We start from the raw sequence: 17,069 nt of genomic DNA, 5'->3' as shown, positions 1-17,069 counted from the left end.
TATAGAAAGCCAAGATACATGAGTAAAGAACGCAGAATAGTATCCAGGACAGGATATTTATAGCAAGAATTACTGACTTCTGAGACAGTAATGAACAAGTCCTTTGATTTAACGAGCAGTCCCAGAAACACACATCACCTTTAAATTTAACTAATATAGTTTCCAAAGGGAATATGTAAACACTGTCCTATTATGGGTAATATACAAGAAACTATTTTTAAAAAGCTAACCTAATTGTGCAGCTGTGAATGGTATAAGCCAGATCAATATTTAATGACTGTGATGCATTATTTATAGCCCTGTGAGAGATTCCCTTTTTTAGGTCAAACAGCACACAGGAGAGCTACGCAATGGAAAACGATGTATCACCTGCCTTACAGAATCTTAGATTCAAAATGCAGCATGAATAACAAACAATTCCTGTATTTCTCAGTTCCATAGCCTGAGGTATGGCGAGTTAAGGCCTACCTCCGCACACGGATGCTTTTCTGTATCTCTTAAAACACAGACGTTTAACTCAATAATAATGGAAAGAGTTGAACAAAAAAAGGAAACAACTTTTAGGACTGCTATGTATGTGACCATGTAAAAAATCAAATCATAAAAGAAAATGGATTTAAATGAATTTGATACTTGGAGTGCGTTACACGTATGATGTAATATAAATGTGTTATGTCTTGCGCTGCTATTATTTTATACCCACCCATACATGCATAACAGTGGACAGCACAATGAAAAACTGTATTTTGTGTGTTAGCTTTCTTTCCAATCTCTGTAAGGAGTCAGAAAGCATTCCTAAGCTGTATTATTCTCTGCTGTGATGCCACCTTTCAATTTAAAACTATATTAGTTGCTTTTCTGTTCTGCTAATTAAATAATTTGTAGTGGTTTATAATAATTACATTATACTCTTCCTCAGTAATTAAATTTCAGAAAGGCAAGCTGGCCTTTGTGGTTTGGACCACTCATGAAATATTACCATTTAAATATGTATAGCTAGAGAACGAGGGGTTTATGCATTGATGACACTGGTGTTTTAATTTATCTCGTAACACGGTTTTACCAAGGACCAAAGGCATATAATCACTGCAAAGTCAATATTGCAAGCCATGGTGTCATAGCCCATGCATACAGTGAAACATATACAGTTCTTCGGGGACCTACAGGTCTATGTGAATGGATGAAGTTACCTACGTGCTTAAGTATTTTTCAGATTGTCCCTCAAAACTAGTGGCACAGACTCTTGGATTGCTCTTTGGCTGTCTGTGCTGGCACAGCTGCTCATGTTCCACTGAGTGTAGCAGCAATGGGGAAAACAATAAGGAGAAACCTTGAGGGTAAACAGGGCTTAATTGTTAATATTGTGCTATGTTCCCTTTAGAGAAATGCTCATGTTCACAAGATGTAAAACAGTTTATTTTCTCTGCTTTTCAGCATACACTGCCCACTAAGACAAAACCTAAAGCACAGGTTAAGGGTTTCATAATTCATGAAACTGAGGTCTTTATTGTATTACATTATTTCATGCACTTTTACATGTGCCTGTGTCTTCAGTTGTCATGGAAACAAGACGTCAGGAACACATTGCATACACTGAAAATTATTAAAAATAATAAATAATGATTGCAAATAAAATACTGGGGATGTTATGCTGGTTTCTGAAATGTGAGGCTGTTATCTCTTGACATTAGGCTGATGCTCTGTAGCTCAAAGGTATTAAACTAAATTTTTTTTTTATTTCAGTGAAGGAAGAGAATGGCATGGAGGAGTAGGGAAAGATTGTTCATGCTCTTTTCTCATATGATGTTTAGGTTTAGGGGCATCAAATGAAATTATCAGGGTACAGATTTTAATCTGACTAAAGCATCTCATCAGCAAGCATACAGTTGAACTCTATGACCTATCACCATAGATGTAATGAATTAAATATAGTGAATTAACAGAAGGAAACAGCAAATGGAAACTATTGCACAAAGACAGTTCTCTCTGGCTCAGGGAGTCTCCAAAGTGCATCTTACTGAAGCTGAGATGAGTGCACCAAGGAAGTATGTTTTCTCAGTTCACATGCTCTTCCCTGCTCTTGGTCATTCTCAAAGCTGAGGTACAGGGCTTAGAATGACCTTCGATCTGACACAATTCAATTGTTCTTGTGTTATTAATCAGTACTTTCCAACAGCAGTGCTTGAAAAGAAACCCAACAAAACCTGCATTCTTCGCATTGCTTTTTATCAGACAGAAAATACACTGTGCCTTCTATATCTAAAATGCAAGGAAATGTTCTTTGACTTGATCATTGCTGTCACAAATCTCAGAAATTGCAAATACTGGGGTTTGATAAAAACTCCCAAGTTTGATGACTTGTTTGTTTTAGTACAAGTCTTTACTTTTCCTTTCTCAACCACCTGCCCTGAAAGCATTTCTAGATTGTCCTGCTAAGCTATTCTTCAGTTTTTTGTCTTAGTGCTGAGACCTGTTATTCTCAGGTGCCGTTCTCCTAATACGAACGCTCTTCCTCATACAGATATTGTTACCATCAAGAAACCTATTCCGGAGTGATAGGTTCTGTTGAGAATAAGGCATAGAAAAGAGTAATATGACAGTTTGTGGGGAAAAAATCTTGGTGTCTTTGCTTTGTTTTCTTCCATGAGGCTCTTTACCAGAAATAAAGAAAGTGGGATGACTTCAGTGTCAAAGGCATGAGAGACCTGTTTACAAATTTCTTTTGGAGCTGTCCTACCTGACCAGTTTCATACCACAATATCTATCCTCGTTCTAGGGATAGTTAATAGGAAAAATGAATGGGAATTCTGAATTTGCTTTCTAAAATTTAAACTTTCGGTTTTATTGAGATGTCAGCATTTGAATTTACTGGCTTCATTAGTTGATCAAGATGAGATTAAATTATTCCAAAAGGTGACTGAAAGGATTCTTCTTGTATTTCTAAAATGACCACATTTATTATTTCCTGGTGAAAAAAATGGAGCACTCAGAGTAAATTGTTTCCTTTCCTTCAGGGCAGACGTGAAATATGAATTTTCCAGGAGGAGAGGTTCACAAGGAGCAATTTAACCTGATGAGGCTCTGGCACTGTGCTGCTCCGAAGAGGGCAGCTCCCTTTGTTTGCTGTACAGTGCTGTCGGGAAGTTAGCGCAATCATGAGGAGCAACACCACCCGTCTGCCCACCTATGGGTCTTTGTAGTCTGAATGGGCAGGTCCCTTGCCCTCATGTTGTCATATCACCTGAGCAGGACACGGCAGTTCATGTTTTAGTGTCCCATCTGCAGAGAGGGGACAGCAATATTAAAACATCTCTATGAAAGGGCTAAACGTTTCTACTTTCTGACTGCAAAAGATTTGTATAGTGCAACTGTGCTGTGTTTGTATGATAAGACTCCACAAAACCTCCAGTTTGCTTTATAGCATAGGAGGTAAGTAAATCCTGTTTTAAAAAAAATCTTTCCTTTGAGGAAAAGCTACATGTGATTTGAGAGAGTTAAGGCAAAAGAAACAAACGTGTGGCCTGGAAGCTAGATAAAGCTCACAATTTAATCATATATGTGGGTCCAGACAATTCTTATTGTTCGTTTATGAGTTTAGCACAGGTCATTAAATGAATTTTGGAAAGGGGTAGGCTTCTTTCAGTAAGGAATAGGTTTTGATCTGTGGATTACGTCAGGGCAAGGTCATAATGCAGATGTCAGCAAGGAACTTCCTCTGTGATTTTTTAATATGCAAAGGAAAAAATCTGTTCTTAAGTATTTACACGATACAGAATACCTCTGAATATATTTACACTGTGGGTTAAAAAGAAGGGAACTTAAAGATTAGGATTAAAAAAATGTGAAAAATCAACATTGGTATTCTGTCTGCAAAGTAAAGACACACAGTAAGTAGAAATATTAAATAATAAATGAGTACTTCTAAGATCAGCTGCTTCATAGCTAGATCAGAGCTTACATCTACTTGTTAAATACCTTAACAAGTAATAAGCTTCAGTCACTGAAACCAGCAGAAAATTAAAATTATGTGCATGGTCAAAGCTGGTCTTTGTACTACTTTTTTTTTAAAAAGCCTTCTTCTCTAAAGCTGAAATGGATTTCAATTGATTTAGGTAATAATTCTAAGAATTTCTGTTTTACTCTGATATTCTTTTTCATTATTTAAAAAACCAAAACATTCTAAAGAGTTGACAATATTACTGACTTACTGTCCTTTAATAGCAGCCAGTTTTCAGTTTCTTAGTAATTATGCACACTAATACAGTGGTACTCTAATAACAGAAATTTTCCTCAGAGGTATAATAAAACACTTATAGTTATTAATTTACCTATTCTAAAAAAAAAATGGTCTGCTACTTTGCTGCTCTCAAATACTGTATTTTGTTATTTACACGGGAAGTTTTGTATTTCTTGCATCTGTTTTCATACTCCAAACCACAACAGGCCCAGGACTTGAGAATGCTTAGAAAAACAGATTAGAAGTAGCGATTGCTGGGGACACAGTATTGCTTACAAGTGAAGGTGAAATGATTTATTATCCAACAGACCTGTTGTCTGGCCTTCAATGTGATCGGTCATTAAGCTTCACAAGAACCTCTCGTCAGCTGGAAAGCATCGAGGAATAAATACAGTTCAACATTGCTATACCACTTAGCCAACAACCATGTGAGAAGTGATAAAGCATAGAATAAAATGTCATGGAAGCCTGAGGAATGTCTGATGAATGATAAAAAAAAAATCAACACTTGTCAAATGATAAAGTAGTATGCTTCAGTCAGTGGCATACTTGGGAATTTATATTTGGAAAGCTTTTCAAACAGGAAGAAAAATCTATGTAGGAAAGACTTGTGCACTTAAATTGGACTTGAATAATTCAAAAAATTGTGCTACTTCAGTTAATGATAATACTTTAGGAGTTCTTCACTGTGGGTTTATCATGGTACTTTCACCATCAATAAGGAGCAAATTATTCTCCACATGTCCCTAGGTCTAGCCCTGTACGTGACACATCACTGTTCTGAAACCTGCATTCCCAGACTGGCTCAGTAAGACTATTGTACTGTTTGTTTTAACTTATGAAAGAAAAAAATCTTAAAAGAATACAGAAAAAATACGTATTTCACATTTAGAATTATTCTTCATTTATCTGTGCTTGAATTCCTTTTGTAGCCCCATCAGATTGAGAGTTATAACTGGGAATTTTCTGGTTAAAAGAATCAAGTTGCTTTTCACCAAAATTATTGGATAGAGATTTCTTAATTGGCATTAATGTTATCAATGCTAATTTTAAAATTAAATAAGTTCCTTAGTAGTGGTACTGATTTTTCAAACCAGGAAAAACCCCTTTTGTTTTCCCCAGCATATATGCTGCAAAAGAAAAATACTTCTCTTTATTTATTTCCGCCTCTGTACAGTGTTCTGCCTGCACGGTTGTTTGTCGTAAATGTTTCCTGGTATTGATTTTAAATTATTAATGGCAATATTTCTAAAGTAAATTTTACAAAATATTTTACGAAAGGAAACGTAAAAGTCTACCCAAGGAAGAAAGAAGTGTCTTTTAAAGGCTTTTGACACTGCGAACGAGTTCATATTAGAGCTAGAACCTTTTTATATTTAGAACGCCAGAAAGTGAAGAATGGGGAATAGATGAGAAATGTTTTCCTGAGATGAATCTGTTTGGCCACTGGGTGCCATCCTTGCTCCACTTCAAGGCTGATCGCCTCACAGCATTTCTGTTAAGCTGTAAAATCCTGAGAAAGGTAATACCAGTGCAATTTCACACCATCATAACGTTTGTGCGTGTGCATGTAGTAGAATATGTTAGGAGTGTAAGCAGCATGTCCTTCTGGCATGAGTCACCAAGAGATTTGGCAGAGATATCCTCATGGGTTCAACCATGTTACATCCACAATCTCATATCCAGCAAATTTTTGGGGTTTTTGCATTCCTCTATCAGCTGGTGAGAGTGAAGCCTGTTTCCACACTGTCAGGCTCTAGCATTATTTAAGGGGAAAAAAAATTACATGGATGCACACTTGTTTTCTGGATCAGTTCATGTTTAGGGTGTATGGACCTGTGTTATCCAAGAAAAACTGTATCTAGTATATATCATGTAAAAAAACATTTGCAATTACAACCTTTATTTATTACACTGTTCCATTGTCTGCCTGGGAGGGACTCCACTATTGTTTAATCTCTAAAGTCTCTTGTTTTAGCCTGGACAAAATTCCTGGCAGAATATATGTACTTTCTAACTGAAAAACTATGTCAGTAGTTCTACAGTTTTAGTCTTTCAAATTTGAAGTGTAAACGCTTTAAATGTATAAGAAATAGACTGTAGTGCTTCTTTTTCTTTCTGCAACTGTATGGAAGATGTACCCCAGGCAAAATCAGGAAACTGAATATTTTGAGGCCATTTCTGTGAAGCATTCAATCATCTTTCTCTGTAACAAGCTGCACCAAGCTCTGCAAACACACACCCACACGCACCCCACTCTCGGTGAGAATGTATCAGTGTTTTCCAGTGCCTTTGTGGTCCTCCTGCACATATAGCATCCTGTTCGGTACGCTCAAACGTAACTCAACTAACCCTGCTTTCTGTGCTGCCATGCAGCACCATGATTTGTCCCAGGCATACAACAAGCTTATAAGCATGCAAAAAAACCCACCCCAAACCAACAAAAAATTATTTCTGTTTATGGCCTTCATAAACTCTACTGTTGAACTCATTCTAGGTATTTACTTGTGTTGCTTGTACTTTCCCCAAAAGAGGTTATTTGCTGTGGATGGTGGTAAGGAAGATTTAAAGTGACGTAATCCCAGCAATGCCAAGTCAAGTGGTGGCAGAATGTGGCCTGTGGGCAGTGTCTGCCTCACTGTCATATGGCAGCAATCTGGAGAAGACCACGGTGAGCTGGTGCTGTGTGGCACAGCGATGCAGCCCCAGTACGGTCCCACATCCAACTTCTTGCCTGACTCATTTCTCACTTACCTGCACATTCACTGCCTTTCTGTTTGAGTCAGTGGTAGCTGAGATATTTTTGCACCCTACAGCTTTGTGCCAAGTCTGGACAATCCCCACTGTCCCTAAAACAGTCACACAGGCAGACGTCTTCACTGAGACACCTACCTCCTTGGCTGATGCCATGGCCCTTCTGCGGCACCACCTACCATAGGATAAGACATTATATTCAAAACATTAATTTGGCAGATGCAATGTGTCTAGGGGAAAAGGAACAGTTACATAGGTCAAATATCAAAAAGGTACTTTCATAGGGGATGATTAATGTGTGTTATGAGACCTTCATTAAGAACCTCATGAATGACAAGAAACAAGTATTTTTAGCTGTGTTGCAGGCTTTCGCCTTAAAGTAGTGATGAAACCTACTTTTGTTTAAAGAAAATGGATAAAGCTAATGGGTATAGGTAGTAAGTAAAGAGCTAAATAAATACAAGATCCAAGTGCCTATTTCTTGGTTTTGTTGAAAGAGGAGGATCTGTACATATTATCTGCTTTATCGGAGAGCATGATTAGCCTGTGAGCTGTGTGTTCAGGCTTTCTCTGCTGGTGTGCTTTGTGAGATGAAGGGCGCCATGGAGAACATACATTCTGCTGTGGAGAGAGGAGTTGGGCTCTGTCTGCACAGTCTGCCCTGCAGAAGCATTGCTCATGATAACCTACTTGGCTTGTTAAACTGTAGGAAGATGAAGCTCTGCTTTTTTGGAGGATGCTCTGTTGGGCGGTCCTGAGTGCTCCTAGAGTGTGATTTATGGATTCAGAATAGGATGGGTGGATTTCTTTTAAACTTGCAATCAGAACTTGACAAAAAAACAAGGAGAAAATGACAAAGAGAAGACATTATTTAAGGATGATCCCTGCAAGGTTCTCTATAGCTTTTCCATAAATGTATGTTGTAAGTTTGAAGGTGTTTTCATTATTATCTACCTGACAGTATTTTGCTCTACCTGTCACTCTAGAGATCTGAAATAGGACTTACCCCCTAGCGGAGCAGCAGCCCGCTCATATATTTGCATGACTTTCACCACCTGTCACGGTACTGCCAGACTGATTTCTCACAGGTGTTCAGAAAGAAAATGCTGGTGGCCAGCAGGATCACTGCCCGGTGCTATTGCTCCGCACTCTTGCAGCACCGCTATGGCCCCGTGGTGGCATGTGACCAGTGGTCCTGCAGATTGGCTTGGGTGCAGTGAGCACAGCTGGAGCACACTGGGATGGAAAACTGTGTAATACTACTGTATATGCCTTTGCGGCACTGGTGTGGGTTTTGAGGGTTTATTAGGTTGTGTGTGTGTGTCTGTCTATACTTGGCAACACGTTCATGGGCCATAATTTGGGTTGTTTGCACCAAAAGAGTCAGTTCCTCCCTGTGCCTTCACATGTCCTCTGCGAGAAGTACTCTGACCCTGTTACATTAATCAGACTTTTCCTTTTCTGAGTGGTAAAGGAAGCAGTTAGAGCCTTCCCTCCACTTCCTAGGTAGCCTTGTAGAGGAGAATCTCTCTTTTCTCCCGCTCCCAAATTTATAGGTGTAAGGGGGTCAGTCCACATTCGCTCTTCACAGGAACAACAAAGCTCACTCTCAGTCTACCAAAACCAAGTATGGCAGTTGTGGGAAATGGCAGCCTGCATGCCTGACACTTTTGTATCACTGAGAAATACTTGCCCTAGGTTTGCTTCTTGTGTTTGTTTAAAGTTCTGGGACAGAGACTGAATAGACCCTTTTGTATGAGCTTCTCATCTGCACCAATGGTCATAAAAAGTTGACAGTTGCTAGCCTGCAGTATGTGGCACACTGGTTATTTCCTAATCACCATAAGCCAAAAGGACGTGAACACTCCCCTGCGCGCCTCAGGAGATCATTGTGTCGAATGTGCATGCTCTGTAAAACTCCAGTCCAAGGCTGCTTTGGTTATGGACTTTGGCCTTAAGAATAATAGATGCTCAGGCCATTAACTGCTTTTATTTTATGTCCCTTTCTTTTAAAATAGAATTTTTTTGTTCCTTTTATAGGCTGCTATATATTTTGTTTCTGTGTACTAGGAAACAACTTTAATGTCAAGGACTGATTTTTAGCAACATAAATAATGTATTTTGTGTGGTTTCTATTATAGCTTGTAACAAAATGTTAAATGTAATATTTTTATCTCTGAAATTTGTTATTCCTTTTGATGGGTCCCAGTTTCAGAAAGCTGTATGCTCAGATAGGATTGACTGACTGATCAGAAACATTTAAAATACTTTCCTCTTTTTAAGCTATTATTTTCGGCCTACATTTGGAAATAGCATGTGTAATGCTGTAATGGCATATCTTCCCTTGTGCTCTTAGAAACAAAATTATAATAAGCCAAATCCTTTTCGTGGGCAGATACCAAAAGCAGAAAGTAAACACCAAATTTTTGTCCTAAGCCTACAGTGCACAATAATAAAAAAAATCCTAAATGCTATATTTTATATTGATCTATTGCTTAATGGTGACTTTTCTTGTTCTAGAATAATAGATTGCTTAATGCCATGAAGTTTCTTTTCTAATTAAAACAAATATAAGTATTCATGCTAAGCAGTAGTTACATTTGGTAAATGGTCAAACCAAATACAACTTTTTGCAAGAAGACAAATGCAACTTTTTTGTTCCACCTTTCATGTCTATATCACATAATATTGTTAATTTGCCAGTTGAGGGTGAAGCAGTATGCAGCACATATACATGCTTTAGCTCTTTAGCTGGAGATTTTGAAGCTGAATGCAAGAGCAGCTTTATTCTGTTTACAGATGTGAATCCTTGACTAAAGGAATGAATGACCTTTTTTTTTTTCTCAGCAAAGGGCTCAGATTCCTACTGCAGGATTTCAGGCAGAACTTGGGCATGTGATTTCACAACTGCAACCTTCGCTTATCTGCTGGGTTACTCTGATGAGGTTTAAAATACATAAATGCTGTTCCAGGGACTTCTGATGTCTTCTACATCCGAACAGTTGTTAGATAAAACACGCACAGAGTCTGGTAGAACTGACAGTGGCAAAGCGTGTTTGTATGGCAGTGTGACATCTCCTTATCTCATGTTTATGTCCAGCTGCCTTCAGATGAATCCAAAGCCCCACTCCTATCTCATTCCAGTTTCCAGTTGTGATTATTTGTGTATCCCTTCATACAGTGACCTCTTTCAGAGAACTGGAATTTGTTGAAAGTTGCTGAAGGGCAAATAAACATGGGATTTTTTTGACCCTGCTTGAGCAGGGACGTTGGACTGGCTGGTCTCAAGAGCTCCTCTCCAACCTAAGTGAATGTGTGATTCTGGATGATTTCACTCCCGATGGCAGCAGCAACGCTACTGTGATAATCATGTTAAAAACCACTAGAATCAAAATATAGAGGAGAATACACATGCACGCTTCAAGTCTCTTCCACACCCACTCCCTTGAACTGTAGATATTATAGAATTCCCTTCGAATGCTGCTATCCTACTTCTGCTGCAGTTGGTCACTGGCAAAAAGAGGTGTTAATTCAGCATTGTGAAGGGCAGAGAGATGCCATCCACAGTCTGCAGTAACAGATGGAAGCCTTTAAAAGCTGGGTTGCTCTGGGCATTAAAACATCCCTGACCTGAAATATTTGATTCTTTCCCTGTTGGAGAGAGTAAGAAACATGTCAGACTGGAACAAATAGGCTTTGATCTTCCATGGCTATGAAGATGTACAAAATTTGCCCACTACTGATAATAACTAACACAACAAAATAACTAAAATACATTTTAAATCATGCCTGCAGCTATAAATACAAGCAAATATTTCAGAGGCCTTCATATATGAAAAGAACCTTTACAAATAACAATATTTGCCATCAGAAAATACTGTCTGTAGTATGACTTAATAGAAGATAGAGACATAAAGAAGCTACACATTTAAGTATTCTCCACTTCGATGCTTTCTGTGGAGGTTTTGATGATCAGCCTTTAAGGTTTTTCAGTTCCTCGTCTTCTGAGAGAGACACTTCTAGGTGAAGGGATACTTGAATGGGTTATCTTATTTTTTTGTATATGTCATGTCATCTGTAGCTCTAGTTTCGCTATAGAGTATAAATGAGGTCACATCCTGACCTGCTATTGAAATGATAGTATGTGAACTCCTGACTTAAACAGTGCCCTGAGAGCTGAAGAATACCATGTTGTTTTGCCATTCTTTTCCTAGACTTGGACACAGATTTCATGGGATAGCTTTATACGTGTTATATATATTCACGTTTCTTGTTACTTTTTTTCCCCATCAGTCTGGCAGTATTTTCTGATTAGAAGCCTTACCAACCATTGCATATGTTGTTGTCTAAGGGCTATATAAAAAAGTGGACTGTATTCAATAGTGTAAGTTGTTACAGAATAGTTCTGATATCGCATGGGAAAGAAGCTGAGCACGCTAAATGGCAGAATGTGTAATTTATTTTATTAAAAGTCATACTAATATACTAATCAGTAGGTTTCAAAATGCTTTCCTTACATAATAAGCACCGATGTTTTATCCATATGGGTAGTATAAGTAAAGTACAGAGAGTTTATGGTGACTCAGCAAAGTTTAATAGGATTTCAGTCCACTGTATTCTGTGTTCAACTGGACTGCGTCCATGATAGTGAACATTTTACAAGGAGGAACAATGCATTCTGAAGAACTCATTGGTTTCCTTGCATTTGATTTTATCGCATTATGAAATTCAGGTATATAAGATTACAAAGAATGGAAGCTGTCACACCTGTAAGTTACTTAGGACAGGAAGCTTGGCCCCTTTCCTTTCACCTGTCTCCAAAGGGTCGTTCTTACACTATTTATAACTGCAAACTGATTTAAAGTTAATTTGTAAGAGGGTATTTAATGGTATGCTTTGCATATGTTTTCTCAATAGTACTATTGGCCATTATGAAGGTGCCAGTGTGGTACAGGACAGAAACTGAATGTAGGATTAAAAGGAAAGCAATTTGCTGTAACATTAACCAAGCTGAATGTAAAACCTCTCATTCACAAAATGCATTCAGTAAGAGCAACAGAAGTCTCCCCTTTTGCTTATGTTGTTTGATTGTGATCACTTTATTCAGCCCTTACAAGTAAGAATGTTGTAAAATGCTCTGTATGTGTGAGCATATTATGCTGCATTTTTCTGACGTATATTTATGTATGAACGCATATTGCGCAGAAGAAAAACCTGGTATCTTTATTCTTACCTAGCTGCATGCTGAAACTAATTTTTATGATGTCTTTTGTACATACTTTTAAAACTGTGAAATAGTTGTCTTTGGCAACACTAAGGCATAAGCATCAAATGGTAGCTTTTATTTCAAATGTTTAGCCTTTCAAAGTTTTCCTAAAACTTTCACTCTTCAGTTTCCTGGAGTTTTCCTTCTTAGCTTTTGTTCATCCACAGCAGCCCAAAGGCTTATTAATACTGAACCAGAAACGTTATTTTTCTATTCACATGGACTGTGTTTTATAGTGGCCCGAATTGGGACTTTATTTTTCATAGAAGCCACTTTGGTCTTCCATGTGTTTGGAAGCCTGATGCTCATTAATCACATATAGCCTTTGGGCGACAGCTGATGTAAGGTAAGGTTCAACCTGTCACTTGTCCCCTAGCTGTTCACATGCCCCAAGTGGGCTGTGAAGCATTTTACGCGATAGCAAAGAGCAATGAAGGAAGGAGAATCTGTCTCCTATCCTGAATTGACTACAAAGGCGCTTTCCCTCCTTCCTGTATCTGTCCTATCCCATCCATGCGTGTGTGAATATGGGCTAGCCACAGAGCTCGTCTTTATGCTCTCCTTTGGGGGTCAGTTGGGGGTTGGTGACGGTTTGGGCTGGTGTCAGTTGGGGGTTGTGTCGGTTTGGGCTGGTGTCCGTTGGAGGTTTTGTCATTTGGGGCTGGTGTCGGTTTGGGCTGGTGTCGGTTGGGGCTGGTGTCGGTTGGGGCTGGTGTCAGTTGTGGGTTGTGTTGGTTGGGGCTGGTGTCGGTTGGGGCTGGTGTCAGTTGTGGGTTGTGTCGGTTGGGGCTGGTGTCAGTTGGGGCTGGTGTCGGTTGGGGCTGGTGTCAGTTGGGGCTGGTGTCGGTTGGGGCTGGTGTCAGTTGTGGGTTGTGTTGGTTGGGGCTGGTGTCGGTTGGGGCTGGTGTCAGTTGGGGCTGGTGTCGGTTGGGGCTGGTGTCGGTTGGGGCTGGTGTCAGTTGTGGGTTGTGTTGGTTGGGGCTGGTGTCGGTTGGGGCTGGTGTCGGTTGGGGCTGGTGTCAGTTGTGGGTTGTGTTGGTTGGGGCTGGTGTCGGTTGGGGGTTGTGTCGGTTGGGGCTGGTGTCGGTTGGGGCTGGTGTCGGTTGGGGGTTGTGTCGGTTGGGGCTGGTGTCGGTTGGGGCTGGTGTCAGTTGGGGCTGGTGTCGGTTGAGGGTTGTGTCCTTTTTTTCAAGCTGCCTTCGAGTGGTGATACTTTCCCAATCTGGTAACTGCTGAGTTTGTACTTCATAAGTCGAGACCAGTTACCTTCCATGTGTTAAGCCCAGCTTGTGTTCGTCGTTCCTTTCGAGACAAATTTTTGCTTTAGTCCCAGGGGATGTGGAGGTGTGTCCATAGGAGGCATGTCCGGCTTTAATTTAAAGTAAGTTCACAGAAGAGTCATGAATTTTTCTCAGGGATGAAGAGTGTTGAAATTACTTAGGCCTCGGAGTAAAAAGACTTCAGAGTATAACGTTCTTAATTGTTTTTAGGAAGGGGAAATTGAACTTCAAAATGTTCAAAAGGAAGCAAGCCTTTTAAGTGATTCTAAATCACTGGGGTGCTTTAAAAAATAATTTGACTGTAACTTGCATTTTAATTGCCTGCCCCTTCCTCTTATTGTCATGGTACTTTGATCCCCTCTGTTTTCCTGGAAGACAGTGTTGTTATTGCTGTTTATTTTAAGAAATCCACTGTAATTTGTCCTGCAGTGCAGCAAAATTTCAGGGATGGATATGTTTTAATATTCTGTATTATTAATATTTTTTATATCTTTGTAATTAAAAAAATGAAGTTTTAATGACTGATCTCCTATAAACCCTGGACTGCTGCATATCCAGCATAAGAAGCTGAGGACAGACAATGCCAGGTGCAGCCAGGATATTGCCGCAGCCCCACAACATATTTTTTTAACATTATTCAAATTAGTCTCAACACTCATAATTCTGTTGTTTCCTTTATTGCTGTTGTAAAGCAAATGGTTCTTTTATACAAATGTTATCTCCTGGCTATTAATTCAGCAGTTATTTTGGATTATGGCACTCCTGTTAAATTTAGGAATGTAAAACCTCATAAATATTTAAAAGTTTCAGACTGACGTGGGAAGAAATTGTTTTTGACTTGCTTTGTTAATAACCTGTTGTTCAATTTGTTATAGATTTGGAATATATTGTTATTTCTCCACTGTTTGTCAAAGGGAAAAAATCATAGTTGAGCAACTGCTTTAAATGTTCTCCCTTGAATTGTAATAGGCGCGTAAAAGTGTTTGTTACCAGTAAAAAAATAGGAGGGAAAATATCTGTTCTCCTTTAAGAGGACAACAACTGTGGAAATTTTAATCAGCGTCCACTTCAGAGTTAATGAAAGCAAACCACTAAGTCTGCAGAGAGAATTTTGACAAAACAATTTCGCGTAGGCCTACTTACAATCAGGTACTTCAGTTTCAGCATCTTTGTTACTCAAACTTCTCTCTTAAGAAACAAATGCGTAAGATGGACAAATGTGTTTCTTCCCTCAGCAATACAGAGAGTGCATTTACTATGCAATGAGTGTGTTTGTAGGGTAAATACCAGTATGCATCTTGAGTATCACCCAAAGCTCTGAAGAATAATTGAATGATAAAAAAAGCCACAATTTTTGTAAGATGCTGAAGGTCTGAACAGTGCAGGCTCTGCGATAGCAATCCTGTTTCACACCTTTCTTTCTTTACTTCAGAATAAATACGTAGCATTTCAGCCAGATATTAATGGGTGTTACAGTGTAAGTCTTGTTGGGATCACCTAGAAGTATTTAAAATGTTTCAATAATTATTAAAAAAAGATGCTAAATTGATTCAGCCTGGAGAAGCACACTAGGAGGTGAAGTAAGGGTGCACTTAATAGAGTTTATGTTTCTGCCTGCATGCCGCAGAGGTTCTTCAGCTGTGTCCTAGGATGACACTTGATCATTTTTTTTTTATTTCTTATGTCAGTTAACCCCACTGGCATAACATCATGACTTTTTGTGGTATTGGCATGCTTTACTAGGTGATGAACTGAAAAAAACTTTTCTTCTAGCTAGTAAAAAAGTTAACATTGCAATGTTAATACTATTTTATGGCAGGTTTATGCTAATCTTCTCTTTCATGGTATAGCTAAACCAGCTTAAACACTACATAAAGTAATTCTTAAGGTGGCACTTTCCCTTTTTCTAGAAAAAAGCCTTTTACATGTCAATAACTTGTCATAGTTGGAGCGCAATATTTCAAAACTTCAGTTTTCAAGAAGACAGTGGTCACATAGAAGGTGCAACTGTGAAGGTCAACTTACGGTTGCATGAACAAATAGGTGTTTTATGCGACTGAGTAGCTGGATGTGCCACACCAGCTGAGTCCCTGTGATTTTAACTAATTCAGCATGGTCCAGCTCATGGCTTGTGCGCTGGATCCAGCCCCTTTGTGAGGTTTCTACCTGACCCATCACCTATCTCACTGCAGGAGACAGGGAACAGATGCTCCTTCAGCAAATGCAGCCTCCTCCATCTGCCCTCTCTAGGGAGATGAGTGATAGGTCCAAAGAGGTGTAAGGAAGGGCAAACAAGCCCGTAAGGTTGTCAGCATCTCTGCCCGGCTCCCGCAGGTGCTGCTGCTGGGCCAGCCACAACACATCTGTGTGCAGAACTGTATGCACTAGCCAGTCCTGCACGCTCATTCATATGGTTTTGTGTGCATGAAAAGCTCATTCCTCTCATACGCAGAACAAAAGTCTGCTGTTACATGGACAAAGCAAAATGTAAGGCTTTTGCTGTTGTTTATTCACATGCTATATAATCAGTATGTTGAAAATTATTTTACTTTTAGAAGTACTTCTGCAAGACATTTTTTTTATTATTCTTATTTGGTTCTATGAATGTGAGCAGTATAAAGCAAAGGACACTTGTATGCTTATGAATGTAAAGCTATTTGGAAGAAGAAATTCTGCAAAGAAGTATATTTACTTTGCATTTCTGAGTAGTAGCATTTAAAATTCAGAGCTGCTGGCTGTCCAGATGTTTCTTGCATTACAGCATTGTTATTTGCATTGGATTATATTGTGTTACTGCAGTAGCTGTAAAGTGGTCATCTCTCACAGTCTAAATGCTGTATATGGGCTCCAGTTGGGATGGTGACCATATTTCCCGGTCATATCAAGTTCTTCTTCTCACTGTTTCCCTGCTGTGTTAGTTTGACAGGTTTGTATTTCTCAGATGAAGCCTTTTATTGCTCAGGATTCAAATCAAGCAGGGGATGTGTTGGCAGGTCAGAACTGATGTATGGATGTTTTTTTCATAAGAGTGAAGCAGAAAAAAAACCCAAACTTTGAATCAGAAGTTTCCCTTTCTGTTTGGCATTTTCAGGCAGCAAACATCCCTCTGGTGTCAGAGCTTGGCATTGATGATATCCATTTTGATGACTTCTCCCTTGATATGGATGCCATGATTACTGCAGCTCTACGGATGTTCATGGAGCTTGGAATGGTTCAGAAATTTAAAATTGACTATGAGGTAACCATCTGTGCTGCAGAGATATCTGCTACTTTTGTTTTGGCACTGCTCTGTCCATTTGTACACATTTAGTAGCCCTGATACAATTTGTACTTTTCATTTCAGACTCTGTGTAGGTGGCTTTTGACAGTTAGGAAGAATTATCGAATGGTTTTGTATCACAACTGGAGGCATGCTTTCAACGTCTGCCAGTTAATGTTTGCCATGTTAACTGTAAGTATCTAGCTGCAGACATAATCCTGTAAGAGCTTTTGTTGCCACATTGCTTTACCTTTTCCAAGATTTGATCTCTTT

At 39.1% G+C, this 17,069-nt stretch overlaps 1 protein-coding gene across 7 annotated transcripts in view; it reads left to right on the top strand.

Annotated features, from left to right (window-relative positions):
* PDE11A (phosphodiesterase 11A) overlaps nt 1–17,069 on the top strand; it is a 131,524-nt gene that overhangs the window by 68,551 nt on the left and 45,904 nt on the right. For all 7 annotated transcript variants that reach the window (XM_009555682.2, XM_054069344.1, XM_054069346.1 and 4 more), the window contains exons 11-12: nt 16,629–16,775; nt 16,881–16,988. In XM_009555682.2, the coding sequence (XP_009553977.2) occupies nt 16,629–16,775; nt 16,881–16,988 (255 nt within the window). The remainder of the gene's footprint in view (nt 1–16,628; nt 16,776–16,880; nt 16,989–17,069) is intronic.

The sequence above is a fragment of the Cuculus canorus genome, chromosome 6 (assembly GCF_017976375.1).
Source record: "Cuculus canorus isolate bCucCan1 chromosome 6, bCucCan1.pri, whole genome shotgun sequence".
NCBI classification, from domain to species: Eukaryota; Metazoa; Chordata; class Aves; order Cuculiformes; family Cuculidae; genus Cuculus; species Cuculus canorus.
Note: the sequence above shows the minus strand (reverse complement) of the source record. Positions and strands in the feature narration are given on the sequence as shown.